The sequence below is a fragment of the Tamandua tetradactyla genome, chromosome 24 (genome assembly GCF_023851605.1).
Source record: "Tamandua tetradactyla isolate mTamTet1 chromosome 24, mTamTet1.pri, whole genome shotgun sequence".
NCBI lineage: Eukaryota > Metazoa > Chordata > Mammalia > Pilosa > Myrmecophagidae > Tamandua > Tamandua tetradactyla.
In genome coordinates, this window is record NC_135350.1 from 39,633,409 (window position 1) to 39,648,191 (window position 14,783).

At 37.1% G+C, this 14,783-nt stretch overlaps 1 protein-coding gene across 1 annotated transcript in view; it reads left to right on the plus strand.

Annotated features, from left to right (window-relative positions):
- HSD17B13 (hydroxysteroid 17-beta dehydrogenase 13) overlaps positions 1 to 14,783 on the plus strand; it is a 51,383-nt gene that overhangs the window by 26,996 nt on the left and 9,604 nt on the right. The window contains exon 7 of the mRNA XM_077142407.1: positions 1,046 to 1,159. Within this exon, the coding sequence (XP_076998522.1) occupies positions 1,046 to 1,136 (91 nt within the window). The 3' untranslated portion in view covers positions 1,137 to 1,159. The remainder of the gene's footprint in view (positions 1 to 1,045; positions 1,160 to 14,783) is intronic.

Consider the following 14,783-nt stretch of genomic DNA (forward strand, 5'->3'; position numbering starts at 1 on the left):
CCAGGATAGAGAATATGTATAATATTTATATTATAGACTTTTAGTGAAAGAAATATTTCATACCTCTACTATACTAACTTACTGACAATCCCTGTGCAATCAACAAGTCTCAAAGTTTTGGATATCATTGTGGTCTTGGTGGTTTAAGGCTCAGCAACAAGGGCATGTTAATCTCTTTACACATAATTCCTTTAACAGAGATAGACACTTTTTTGAGCAGATGCAGTTGTGAGCATGAAGGCTTCTTTTTTGGTGTAATTAAAAGGCCCACACAAGTTCTCTTCCCTTTTGTTCTTCTTCCACCCCCAAATATAGTAAAGCAAACATACATTAGTCAGCAATACCAAAATGATTTTCAATATGACTTTCTTTGCAGAATGCTCATTTGTGCTCTCTTCCTTTCATCTGCCTACTCAAATTTTACCCATCCTTGAGCACCTAGTTGTCCTTTGAAGCTTTCCTTCACTATTGCAGCCCAAATTAATCCTCCGTATAATTTATAACCTTTAATTGTAGATGACCTATTTTTCATTAATTGTTTCAAAACGGTGATCTTAGCCTTTCAGCTAAACAATAAGGTCCTTAAAGGCAATAGCAATTTTTAAAGTACTTTAGCTTAACTTACTACAGGGTGTATAATAGACATTCAGTAAATGCTTAAGGAGAGCAGGAGAGATGGATGGAATGGATTCTGGTGGTGTCTCTCCATAAGCATTAAGAATAATCAATTGTTTCAACAATGATCCCATACCTTCACTTTTAAATCCTTACTCATGTAAGATCCCATTTAAGATTTGACTAATAGAAGATGAGAGGGTGAAGGGACTGGGACATATTAGTGCTTTCTTTATATTCACATACAATTTGTACTATAAGTATTAAAAGATGAGAGAGAGAGAGACAGAGTCAATGCAAAAGAAGAAAGGTAAGCAACGAGAAATCAAATGCAGACCAGATAACCCTCAGGATGTTTTAACTGACAACCAGAAATGATTCTTCTGTCAGATATATTTACATTGAAATTTTAAAATATTTTTTAATACAGATTTCTTCCTGAACGTGCCTTGGCAGCTATAAATCATGTACAGGGTACTCAACTTGAAGCAGTGGTTGGCCACAAAACCAAAATGAAATGAATAAACGAGCTCCAGCCAGAGATGTATGTACCTTAATAATGTAGATCTAAGTTGAGAATCAATGCTCCAAAACTTTATTTCACATTTTTCGGTACTGCTAATATTAAAAATATTGGTTTGGCATTTGCTGCAGTTCAATGAATAAGATTAATTGCCTTGTCTTTCCATTTTCTCAAGAATATTAAGGTAGTTTAATGGTCAAATCCATTTTTATCCCATGCCTCTTAAAAGCTTCTGTGCTTACATAAACATACTTAAAAAGTCATTTTTCTTTAGGATATTTTATTTCAATTCTTTCTGTTTAAAGGTAAACAAAAGCTACCTTTCTGAGAGCAAATACAAAGAGAATTTATTTACACCAGGGAAAATTTAAGACTTTTTCAAAGCAGCCTTTCGATCCACAACCAAGCCACAAAATATCAGCAAGTACATTGTATGAGATGGTAAAGATCAAGTTTATACAAGCATTTGTGCTCCGAAGGACACAGGTTACTTCTATATTAATGAGATTCTGAATTGAGAAGCTTTCTCAAGCCCCAAACAGTGCCACTGTATTCTAGACTTTATCACCTGATTCTGTCCCTTGTAAGTCTTATGTCCAACAAAGGTAGACCCTTATATTGTCAGCCCTTTTTATTACCTCTTCTTAAAGAACTATTACATTAGAAAAGGTGACTCCATCTTGAATCCCAGAGTACTGAAAATTTAAGCACAGGACAGCTTCTTTTTTTATAGTTTATATTGTCATATATTGTTGGTCCCAGAGATGCTTGGACAGTTTTGAGGTTCAAAAATGAAAGCTAACAAAGGAAAGAAATAAGACTGCCTAATGCTGGGCAATAGACCTAAGACAGGAAGGAAAAAGAAAAATCTGGGACTTTTTTTCTTTGATAGAAAAAAAAAATCTTACTCCTACTACAGCAAGACTAAATTTTTGTGTGTTTTCCATACACACTATAGAATATTCTTGCATTGATTATCCTCTTGTTTGTATTTAAAATGAATGATAAGGGCAGGTTACGGTGTCTCAGCAGGGAGAGTTCGAGCCTGCCATGCTGGAGACCCGGATTCGATTCCCAGTGCCTGCCCATGTGAAAAAAATAAATAAATAAAAATTAAAAAAAAAATAAAATGAATGATTAAAAGCAAATTATGAATAAAAACAATTTATTAAAAACAAACAATAAGGATATTGGTGTGCTTTAAGAAGAATTCTGTAGTTATCAAATTGTTTTCGATTTCTAATCTACACGTTTCTGTTTCAGTTTGCTAAAGCAGCCAGAATGGTTGAATGGGTTGTAAAAAATAACTTACAATTTACTTTCTTAGGCTGTGAAAATGTCCAACTCAAGGTGTCACCAGGATGATACCTGGACTCTGAAGACAGGCTTCTTGCATAGCTGCCTTGCGGTGGTTCTTCTCTCCTAGGTTTCGTTGCTTTCCGCTTTTGGTCCCAGTGGCTTCCTCTCTGAGCTTCTGCGGGTCCTCTCTTAGCCTCTCTGGGGCTTTTCTCAATGAGCTTCTCTTAATTTCATCTCTCAACTTCTCTGGGGCTTCAGTGAGTTCTCTGGACCTTTTCTATATGCCCTTTATCCTCTTGTAAAGGACTTCACTAAGGGGATTAAGACCCATCTTGAATGGGGTGGGTCACATCTCAGTTGAAATACTCTCTATCTTGTAAATCTCCCTAAAGAGTCTAACCCCAATCAAGATCCCAGTTCCAAGGCTAGCCCTAGGATGTGCAGAGCCTGATCAAATATCTTTTGTTGGGTCTTTGTCCATACAAACAATTTGATTTAAAATGTATTATAAAATTCATAGGCCCATGTGAGAAAATTGATTTATTGATGAAATTTTAGAATAATGGGAAATTCTTTTCTATTTATTTTCTAGTCAGTGCACATAAATATTCTTTGTAGTAACCAAACACCCTCTCTTCCTGTTCTGGTCCAGGAACCATTTCTTTGTATTCTTTATTATCAGATACACCATTTCCAGATAATTTCATATCTTTCACCACAAGAAAGGATGGCAATGTTATTTCTTATAATGCCATGGCTCTTTGGAACCTGTTGAAATTCATATATTGAAATAATATGAATCTTCTAGCCTCTGCAATTCCCTACTATGTTTATTTAATGATGGTTACTTCATTAATCTTGGCACTGCTTCATGTGATATGATGCCCATGAATATTGACTTCCAATAACTCAAAGGTTACTACTGCACTTCTTCGATGAGGACCACAAATTCAAGTCTTAGCTGCAGTATGCAGGGAAATGTGAATGATAAGTTGTTTTCTGGGGATATTAAATGTACCATTTAGAATTTTATAGCATAACAGAGAACAATACATCTCCCAACATGTCTTGTCTTGAACTCTTATAGGCAATAATCATTGCATTCCTGAAATGTAATCTCTTTTAGTGTTCACCAGACCCCTGCCTCCCCTACAAAATTCCCAGCAGGAAGAGGATTATACAAAACAAAATGAGTATAAGGAATGTCCATCCCTGATCTGAGAAGGCATAATACCAACCAGGGAGAACAGGCATCACCACATCAGTCAGAGAGATCCATAATAGTCTCAGAGTAGATCCCCACAGGGATCCCAGGTCCCCAAAGGACCACCTGTCACATGGCATAGAATCTGCAAAAGGTGAAGAATGACAGCACTGGGTACCAGTGGCAGAACATGCACAGAGTAAAGGACATTGGACACCATTCTGAGGTCCTTGGGTATTACATGCCAGAGATGGCACCACAGAATATGGACAGTGAGAGTAGATGCATGCAGTTCAGGCAGTGGACCTTAGATAGCCCAGAGCCCTAAATTACATCCAAACTTAGTGAGAATCATCCAAAGTCAGCATGTCAATCTCATTTTGGCAGTCTGATTTTTGTCATCCTGAAATAGAAATATGCACCATGCAGTAGGAGCAATCTGTTTACAAGACTGCCCTCTTGGACCTGGGTCTCACCAACACTGTAGGTGCAAGTCTTAGCATTCCTTGGAGTATCTGCTCAACCCTATATGCAAGTTAGAGGGATGGAGGATACCCCTAAAGGGGAGAAATAAGATCAGCAACAAAGGAGTTAGATTATTACATGGATGGTCCTCCAAAGTCAAGGCTTTCTGAAGTACAGGGCCTGGGAAAGATGTTCCATTTGTCCATGTTTAAGAGTGGTACTGCTGAACTCCTCCAGACTGAAGCATTGCTTAGAGGAATACCAAAGCAAATGTATGACTGAAGAGAAAATGTTTAGTTAAGGTAGGATATAAATCCTGTATCTTTGCATATGATAACGTTTCCAAAAACGAGACTAATATCTAATATTGAAGTTCTTCATTTACTCAGGGCATGATACTCATATGAGGTTTGCTTTATACATTACAGTATGTCCATCACTGTAAGCTCATGGGAAATGCCAAACCTTGAGCCCCATCTCAAACTATGAATTCAGAATCTGCACTTCAAAAGGCCTCCAGTTGATTCCTATGCACATTAAGGTTTGAGAGGCATTACTTCTTATGACATTAACTTTTAATTTAGTGCAGCATCAACTGAATATTATGATAAATTATAATAAATCTAACATTTGCCTTTCTGATTATTTCTCCACAAATTCTGCAAGAAACCATAGGGAGGAAATTCCAACTCTTGAGTTTTAGTTTCCCAGCTGCTAAAACAAATACCCTTATAATGGATAGGCTTAAACAATGGGAACTTGTTAGCTCACAGTTTTGAGACTAGAAGAAGTCCAAAACAAAGGCATCAGCAAGTCAATACTTTCTCCTAGAAGACTTAGTGTTCTGGAGCTGGCTGCCAGGGATCCTTAGTCCTTGACTTTTTGTCATATGGCAATGCACATGGCAATGTCTTCTTCTCCTCCAGGTTCCATTGATTTCCAGCTTCTTCCTATGACTTTCCCTCTCTATGACTGAATTTCATTCTGTTTGTAAATTATTCCAGGTATCCAGATTAAAGCCCAGCCTGATTCAATTGGGCCACACCTTAACTGAAGCAGCATCAAGAGATCATTTTTACCAGTGAATAAAAAAGTATTTGCACAACTCAACAACAAAAAGACAGCCAACCCAATTACAAAATGGGAAAAAGACTTAAACAGACACCTACCAGAAGAAGAAATACGGATGGCCAAGAGGCACATGAAGAGATGCTCAATGTCCCTGGCCATTAGAGAAATGCAAATCAAAACCACAATGAGATATCATCTCACACCCACCAGAATGGCCATTATCAACAAAACAGAAAATGACAAGTGCTGGAGAGGATGCCGAGAAAGAGGCACACTTATCCACTGTTGGTGGGAATGTCAAAGGGTGCAACCACTGTGGAAGGCAGTTTGGCGGTTCCTCAAAAAGCTGAATATAGAATTGCCATACGACTCAGCAATACCATTGCTAGGTATCTGCTCAAAGGACTTAAGGGCAAAGACACAAACGGACATTTGCACACCAATGTTTATAGCAGCGTTATTTACAATTGCAAAGAGATGGAAACAGCCAAAATCTCCATCAACAGAAGAGTGGCTAAACAAACTGTGGTATATACATACGATGGAATATTATGCAGCTTTAAGACAAGATAAACTTATGAACCATGTAATAACATGGATGGACCTAGAGAATATTATGCTGAGTGAATCCAGCCAAAAACTAAAGGACAAATACTGTATGGTCCCACTGATGAACGGACATTCGAGAATAAACTTGAAATATGTCATTGGTAACAGAGTTCAGCAGAGTTAGAAACTAAGACAATGGGTAATTGAAGTTGAAGGATACAGACTGTGAACAGGACTAGATACAAAAACTCAAAAATGGACAGCACAATAAACCTAATTGTAAAGTAATCATGTTAAAATACTGAATGAAGCTGCATCTGAGCTATAGGGTTTTTTTTGTTTTTGTTGCTTGTTGGTTTGTTTGTTGTGTTGTTTTTTACTATTACTACTACTTTTATTTCTTTCTTTATATTAACATTTTATATCTCTTTCTGTTGTGTTGCTAGTTCCTCTAAACCGATGCAATGTACTAAGAAACATGATCATGCATCTATGTGATGATGTTAAGAATTACTGAGTGCATATGTAGAATGGTATGATTTCTAAATGTTGTGTTAATTTCTTTTTTTTTCTTTCCGTTAATAAAAAAAAAAAAAGTTTGCAAAGTCCTCCTTGGGAATGGTGAGAAAGGGTAAATTCAACTTTCCCAAGGAGAATTCTGATATTCTCACACATGGGGACAACCAAAGCAATAGCTGAGTCCCCAATCTTGGGGTTTGTTCATATGAAACTTAATCTTGCAAAGAATAGGCTAACTACTTAAAATTAGGTCTAAGAGCCCCCCAAAGAGAACCTCTTCATCTCAGATGTGCCCTCTCCGCCTCGTGTTAACCACACGACAAGTAAACTCACTGCCCTCTCCCTCTCTACATGGGACATGACTCCCAGGGGTGACCTTCCTCAACATGGGACAGAAACCCTAGAATGAGCTGGGACTCAGCATCAAGGTATTGAAAAACCAAAAGGGAAAGACTGAAAGAGACAAAATAAATGTCATGGCTGAGAGATTCCAAACAGAGTCGAGAAGTTATCCTGAGGATATTTTTACAATTATATACATATCACCTTTTTAGTTAATGTAATAAAGGAGGAAAACTGCCTGAAAATGTAGACTGTTTCCAGTAACCATTTCTTGAAGATGATGTATAATATATAGCTTTTGCAACATGACTGTGTGATTGTGAAAACCTTTTCTGAATTCCTTTATCTACCTTATCGACAGATATAAAATGTGGATTAAAATAAATAAATAATAGGGGGAACAAATGTTAAAATAAGTTTATTAGATTGAAATTCTTGATCAATGAGAGGGAGGGGTAAGAGTATGGTATGTATGAATTTTTTTCTGTTTTTTTAATTTCTTTCTAATTGATGCAAACATTCTAAGAAATGATCATGATGAACACAACTATGTGATGTTTTGTGAGTTATTGATTCTATAACAAGAAAGAATGATCATATGTAAGAATGTGTGGACTTCCAGAGAAGATGGCGGCTTACTAAGACGCGCGGTCTTAGTTCCTCCTCCAGAACAGCTACTAAAAAATAGAAACAGTACAGAAAAGCTCCCGGAGCCACGACAGAGAACAGAAACACAGCGTACCCATCTGGAACACTGAACTGCTAAGAGAATCTGCTGTGATGAGGTCCCCGAGAGCACGCGCTTCCCCAGCCGTGGCACGGCACCAAGCCCCTCCCTCCCTCCTTCCTGGGCCGGCTGGGAATTTGGATCGGTGTCCCTCAAGCCGCGCGGCCGCGCCCCCCCCACACCACGCGGCTTCCCGGCCGGCTGGGAGCTTTGGATCGGCACCCACAAGCCACGCAGCCGGCGCCCCCCCCCAACGCGCTTCCCGGCCGCTGGGAGCTTAGGATCGGCAACCCCCCAAGCCGCGCGCCGGCCCCCCCCATGTGCGCTTCCCAGGCCGCTGGAGATTTGGATCGGCACTCTCCCAAGCCGCGGTGACCGCACCCCCCGCCACACACGGCTTCCCTAGGCCGGCTGGGAGATTTGTATCGGGACTCCCCAAGCTGCGGCAGCTGGCACCCCCCCGATGCGTGGCTTCCCGGGCCGACTGGGAGATCCGGATCGGCACTCCCCCAAGCCGCATCGCTGGCGACCCTCCCCCACAGCGAGAGTCTTCCAAAGTTAAAGGGCCACAGCATCTTGGTGGGACCCCAGACAGACGAGCACCACATACTGGCAGGATAAGAAAAACAGAGCCCAGAGACTTCACAGGAAAGTCTTCAACCTGCTGGGTCCCACACCCAGGAAATCTGATTAAATGTCCAGACACCAGTAAAAAATAACGGATCACACCAGAAAATTGAAGATATGGCCCAGTCAAAGGAACAAACCAATAGCTCAAATGAATACAGGACTGAGACAACTAATTCTGAATATACAAAAGAAATGGAAACCTCTTCAAAAACCAAATCAATAAATTGAGGAGGACATGAAGAAGGCATGGGATGAACAAAAAGAAGAAATGGAAAGTCTGAAAAAACAAATCACAGAACTTATGGGATTGAAGGACAAAGTAAAAAGATGGAAAAAACAATGGAAACCTACAATGGTAGATTTAAAGAGACAGACGAAATTAGTGAACTGGAGGATGGAACATCTGAATTCCAAAAAGAAACAGAAGCTATAGGGAAAAGAATGGAAAAATATAGCAGGGGCTCAGGGAATTGAATGATAATATGAACGCACAAATATACATGTTGTGGGTGTCCTAGAAGGAGAAAAAGGGAAAAGGAGAGAAAAACTAATGGAAAAATTATCACTGAAAATTTCCCAACTCTTATGAAAGACCTAAAATTAAGATCCAAGAATACAGAGCAACCCAAAGAGAATAACCCAATTAGGCGTTCTCAAAGACACTTACTAGTTAGAATGTCAAGGTCAAATAGTAAGAGAGGATCTTGAAAGCAGCAAGAGAAAACAATCCATCATATACAAGGGAAACCCAATAAGACTATGTGTAATTTCTCAGCAGAAACCATGGAAGCTAGAAGACAGTGGGATGATATATTTAAATTACTAAAAGAGAAAAACTGCCAACCAAGACTCCTATATCCAACAAAATTGTCCTTCAAAAACGAGGAGAAATTAAAACATTCTCAGACAAAAAGTCACTGAGAGAATTTGACCAAGAGACCACTCTGCAAGAAATACTAAAGGGAGCACTAGATCAATACAAAAAGACAGAAGAGAGAGGTATGGAGAAGAGTGTAAAAAGGAAATCAATATGATAATATAATACAAAAGGCAAAATGGTAGAGGAAAATAGTATCCAAACAGTAATAACACTAAATGTTAATGGACTGAATTCCCCAATCAAAAGACATAGACTGGCAGAATGGATTAAAAACAGATCCTTCTATATGCTGTCTACAGAAACACATCTTAACCCAAAGATAAACATAGTTGAAAGTGAAAGGTTGGAAAAGATATTTCAGCAAATAACAACCAGAAAAGAGCAGGAGTGGCTATACTAATATCCAACAAATTAGACTTCAAATGTAAAACAGTTAAAAGAGACAAGGATACTCTACTAATAAAAGGAACAATTAAACAAGAAGACATAACAATCATAAATATTTATGCACCAAACCAGAATGCCCCAAAATACGTGAAAAATACACTGCAATCACTGAAAAGGAAATAGACACATCTACCATAATAGTTGGAGACTTCAATTCACCACTCTCATCAATGGACAAACATCTAGACAGAGATCAATAAAAAATAGAGTATTTGAATATTACAATAAATGAGCTAGACTAACAGACATTATAGACATTACACCTCACAAGAGCAGATACACCTTTTTCTCAAGTGCTCATGGATCATTCTCAAAGATAGACCATATGCTGGTCACAAAGCAAGTCTTAACAAATTTAAAAAGATTGAAATCATACACAACACTTTCTTGGATCATAAAGGAATGAAGTTGAAATCAATAATAGGCAGAGTGCCAGAAAATTCACAAATACAGGAGGCTCAACAACACACTCTTAAACAACGAGTGGGTCAAGGAAGAAGTTGCAAGAGAAATTAGTAAATATCTCGAGTGAATGAAAACGAAAACACAACATATCAAAACCTATGGGACGCAGAAAGGCAGTGCTAAGAGGGAAATTTATTGCCCTAATTGCCTAGATCAGAAAAAAAAAGGCAAAAATGCAGGAATTAACTGTCCACTTGGAAGAACTGGAGAAAGAACAGCAAACTAAGCCCAAAGCAAGCAAAAGGAAAGAAATAACAAAGATTAGAGCAGAATAAATGAAATTGAAAACATGAAAAAAATAGAGAAAATCAATAAGACCAGAAGTTGGTTCTATGAGAAAATCAATAAGATTGATGGGCCCTTAGCAAGTTTGACAAAAAGAAAGAGAGAGGACGCAAATAAATAAGATCAGAAATGGAAGAGGAGACATAACCTGACCTCACAGAAAAAAAGGAGGTAATAATAGGATACTATGAACAACTTTACGCTAATAAATACAACAGTTTAGATGAAATGGACGAGTTCCTGGAAAGGCATGACAACCGACTTTGACTCAAGAAGAATAGATGACCTCAACAAACCAATCACAAGTAAAGAAATTGAATCAGTTTCAAAAGCTTCCAAAAAAGAAAAGTCCAGGACCAGACGGCTTCACATGTGAATTCTACCAAACATTCCAGAAAAATTAGTACCAACTCTGCTCAAACTCTTCAAAAAAATCGAAGTGGAGGGAAAGCTACCTAATTCATTCTATGAAGCCAACATCACCCTCATACCAAAACCAGGCAAAGATATTACAAAAAGAAACTACAGACAAATCTCTCTAATGAATATAGATGCAAAAATCCTCAACAAATTCTAGCAAATCGAATCCAACAACACATTAAAGAATTATACATCATGACCAAGTAGGATTCATCCCAGGTATGCAAGGATGGTTCAACATAAGAAAATCAATTAATTAATATACCATATCAACAAATCAAAGCAGAAAAATCACATGATCATCTCAATTGATGCAGAGAAGGCATTTGACAAGATTCAACATCCTTTCCTGTTGAAAACACTTCAAAAGATAGGAATACAAGGGAACTTCCTGAAAATGATAGAGGGAATATGTGAAAAACCCACAGCTAATATCACCCTCAATGGGGAATAATTGAAAACTTTTCCCCTAAGATCAGAACAAGACAAGGATGTCCATTTCACCACTATTATTCAACATTGTGTTGGAGGTTCTAGCCAGAGCAATTAGACAAGAAAAAAAATACAAGGCATCAAAATTGGAAAGGAAGAAGTAAAACTATCACTGTTTGCAGACGATATAATACTATACGTTGAAAACCTGGAAAAATCCACAACAAAACTACTAGAGCTAATAAATGAGTACAGCAAAGTAGCAGGTTACAAGATCAACATTCAAAAATCTGTAGCATTTCTATACACTAGCAATGAACAAGCTGAGGGGGAAATCAAGAAACGAATCCCATCTACAATTGCAACTAAAAGAATAAAATACCTAGAATAAATTTAACTAAAGAGACAAGAAAACTACAAAAAACTGTTAAAAGAAATCACAGAAGACCTAAATAGACGGAAGGGCATACCATGTTCATGGATTGGAAGATTAAATATAGTTAAAATGTCAATCCTACCTAAATTGATTTACAGATTCAATGCAATACCAATCAAAATCCCAACAACTTATTTTTTGGAAATAGAAAAACCAATAAGCAAATTTATCTGGAAGGGTAGGGTGCCCGAATTTAAAAGTATCTTGAGTAAAAAAACAAAGCTGAGGTCTCACACTGCCGGACTTTAAGGCATGTTATGAAACCACAGTGGTCAAAACAGCATGGTATTGGCATAAAGATAGATATATTGACCAATGGAATCGAATAGATTGCTCAAATATAGACCCTCTCATCTATGGACATTTGATCTTTGATAAGGCAGTCAAGCCAACTCACCAGGGGCAGAACAGTCTCTTCAATAAATGGTGCCTAGAGAACTGGATATCCATATGCAAAAGAATGAAAGAGGACCCGTATCTCACACCCTATACAAAAGTTAACTCAAAATGGATCAAAGATCTAAACATTAGGTCTAAGACCATAAAACAGTTAGAGGAAAATGTAGATATCTTATGAAACTTAAAATTGGAGGCGGTTTTATGGTCTTAGACCTAAAGCAAGAGCACTGAAGAAAGAAATAAATAAATGGGAGCTCCTCAAAATTAAACACTTTTGTGCATCAAAGAACTTCATCAAGAAAGTAGAAAGACAGCCTACACAATGGGAGACAATATTTGGAAACGACATTTCAGATAAAGGTCTAGTGTCCAAATTCATAAAGAGATTGTTCAACTCAACAACAAAAGACAGCCAACCCAATTACAAAATGGGAAAAGACTTGAACAGACACCTCTCAGAAGAGGAAATACAAATGGCCAAAAGGCACATGAAGAGATGCTCAATGTCCCTGGCCATTAGAGAAATGCAAATCAAAACCACAATGAGATATCATCTCACACCCACCAGAATGGCCATTATCAACAAAACAAAAGATGACAAGTGCTGGAGAGGATGCGGATAAAGAGGTACACTTATCCACTGTTGGTGGAATGTCAAATGGTGCAACCACTGTGAACAGTTGGCGGTTCCTCAAAAAGCTGAATATAGAATTGCCATACGACCCAGCAATACCATTGCTAGGTATCTACTCAGAGGACTTAAGGGCAAAGACACAAACGGACATTTGCACACCAATGTTTATAGCAGCATTATTTACAATTGCAAAGAGATGGAAACAGCCAAATGTCCATCAACAGACAAGTGGCTAAACAAACTGTGGTATATACATACACGATGGAATATTATGCAGCTTTAAGACAGAATAAACTTATGAAGCATGTAATAACATGGATGGACCTAGAGAACATTATGCTGAGTGAGACTAGCCAAAAACTAAAGGACAAATACTGTATGGTCCCACTGATGTGAACCGACATTCGAGAATAAACTTGGAATATGTCATTGGTAACGAGACCATCAGGAGTTAGAAACAGGGTAAGACAATCGGTAATTGGAGCTGAGGGGTTACAGACTGTGCAACAGAACTAGATACAAAAACTCAGAAATGGACAGCACAAAACTATCTAATTGTAATGTAATTAGGTTAAAACACTGAATGAAGCTACATCCGAGCTATAGTTTTTTTGTTTTGTTTGTGTTTTTTTGTTTTTTTCCTTTTTTTATATATTTTTTTATTTTTTTATTTTTATTATTATTTTTATTTTTTCTCTATATTATCATTCTATATCTTTTTCTGCTGTTTCGCTAGTTCTTTTCCTAAATCGATGCAAATGTGCTAAGAAATGATGATCACACATCTATGTGATGATATTAAGAATTACTGATTGCATATGTAGAATGGAATGATTTCTAAATGTTGTGTTAGTTAATTTTTTTTAATTAATTAAAAAAAGAAAGAAGCAAGAAAAAAAATGTTTGTGTCTGTATGAGGTTATGTATCATAAATGAAAAAAAGAATCGTGTTTACAATAAGTCCATGCCAAATAAATCAGGGCCAAAACCAAGAATATGTCCAAACTTGCATATTTCAGTCCACCATACCTTGCCCTAAGGGTACCCTCACACTTTCTTCTCTGTGCTTTCTCTTGTATCTAAAGGTTGTTAGGTACATGTGACTCCTTTTTCAGTTCACTTCTTCAACTGTGTGAGATGTTTGCTGTAAGACCCTTCTTTATTTGATTGGATATATTATATCTGATCAAATTTGCCTGTCAGCTGCTTTGCAGCAAGGATGGGACTGTAGAAAAGTTAAGTGGCATGTGTTTGATAGGAGTTCTTTTTTTTTTTTTTTTTGGTGCACTTTTTTTTTTATTAATTAAAAAAAGAATTAACAAAACATTAGAAATCATTCCAATCTACATGTACAATCAGTAATTCTTAATAACATCACATAGTTGCATATTCATCATTTCTTAGTACATTTGCATCGATTTAGAAAAAGAAATAAAAAGACAACAGAATAAGAATTAAAACAATAATAGAAAGAAAAAAACAAAAAAAACAAAAACAAAAAACCTATACCTCACATGCACTTCATTCAGTGTTTTAACATAATTGCATTACAATTGGGTAGTATTGTGCTGTCCATTTCTGAGTTTTTATATCCAGTCCCGTTGTACAGTCTGTATCCCTTCATCTCCAATTATCCTTCTCTTTTTTTTTTTTTAATTAACGGAAAAAAAGAAATTAACCCAACATTTAGAGATCATACCATTCTACACATGCAATCATTAATTCTTAACATCATCACATAGATGCATGATCATCATTTCTTAGTACATTTGCATTGGTTTAGAAGAACTAGCAACATAACCGAAAAAGATATAGAATGTTAATATAGAGAAAAAAATAAAAGTAATAATATAAAATCAAAACAAAACAAAACAAAACAAAACAAAACCTATAGCTCAGATGCAGCGTCATTCATGTTTTAACATGATTACTTTACAATTAGGTATTATTGTGCTGTCCATTTTGAGTTTTTGTATCTAGTCCTGTTGCACAGTCTGTATCCCTTCAGCTTCAATGACCATTGTCTTACCCTGTTTCTAACTCCTGCTGAACTCTGTTACCAATGACATATTTCAAGTTTATTCTCGAATGTCCGTTCACATCAGTGGGACCATACAGTATTTGTCCTTTAGTTTTTGGCTGGATTCACTCAGCATAATATTCTCTAGGTCCATCCATGTTATTACATGGTTCATAAGTTTATCTTGTCTTAAAGCTGCATAATATTCCATCGTATGTATATACCACAGTTTGTTTAGCCACTCTTCTGTTGATGGACATTTTGGCTGTTTCCATCTCTTTGCAATTGTAAATAATGCTGCTATAAACATTGGTGTGCAAATGTCCGTTTGTCTTTGCCCTTAAGTCCTCTGAGTAGATACCTAGCAATGGTATTGCTGGGTCGTATGGCAATTCTATATTCAGCTTTTTGAGGAACCGCC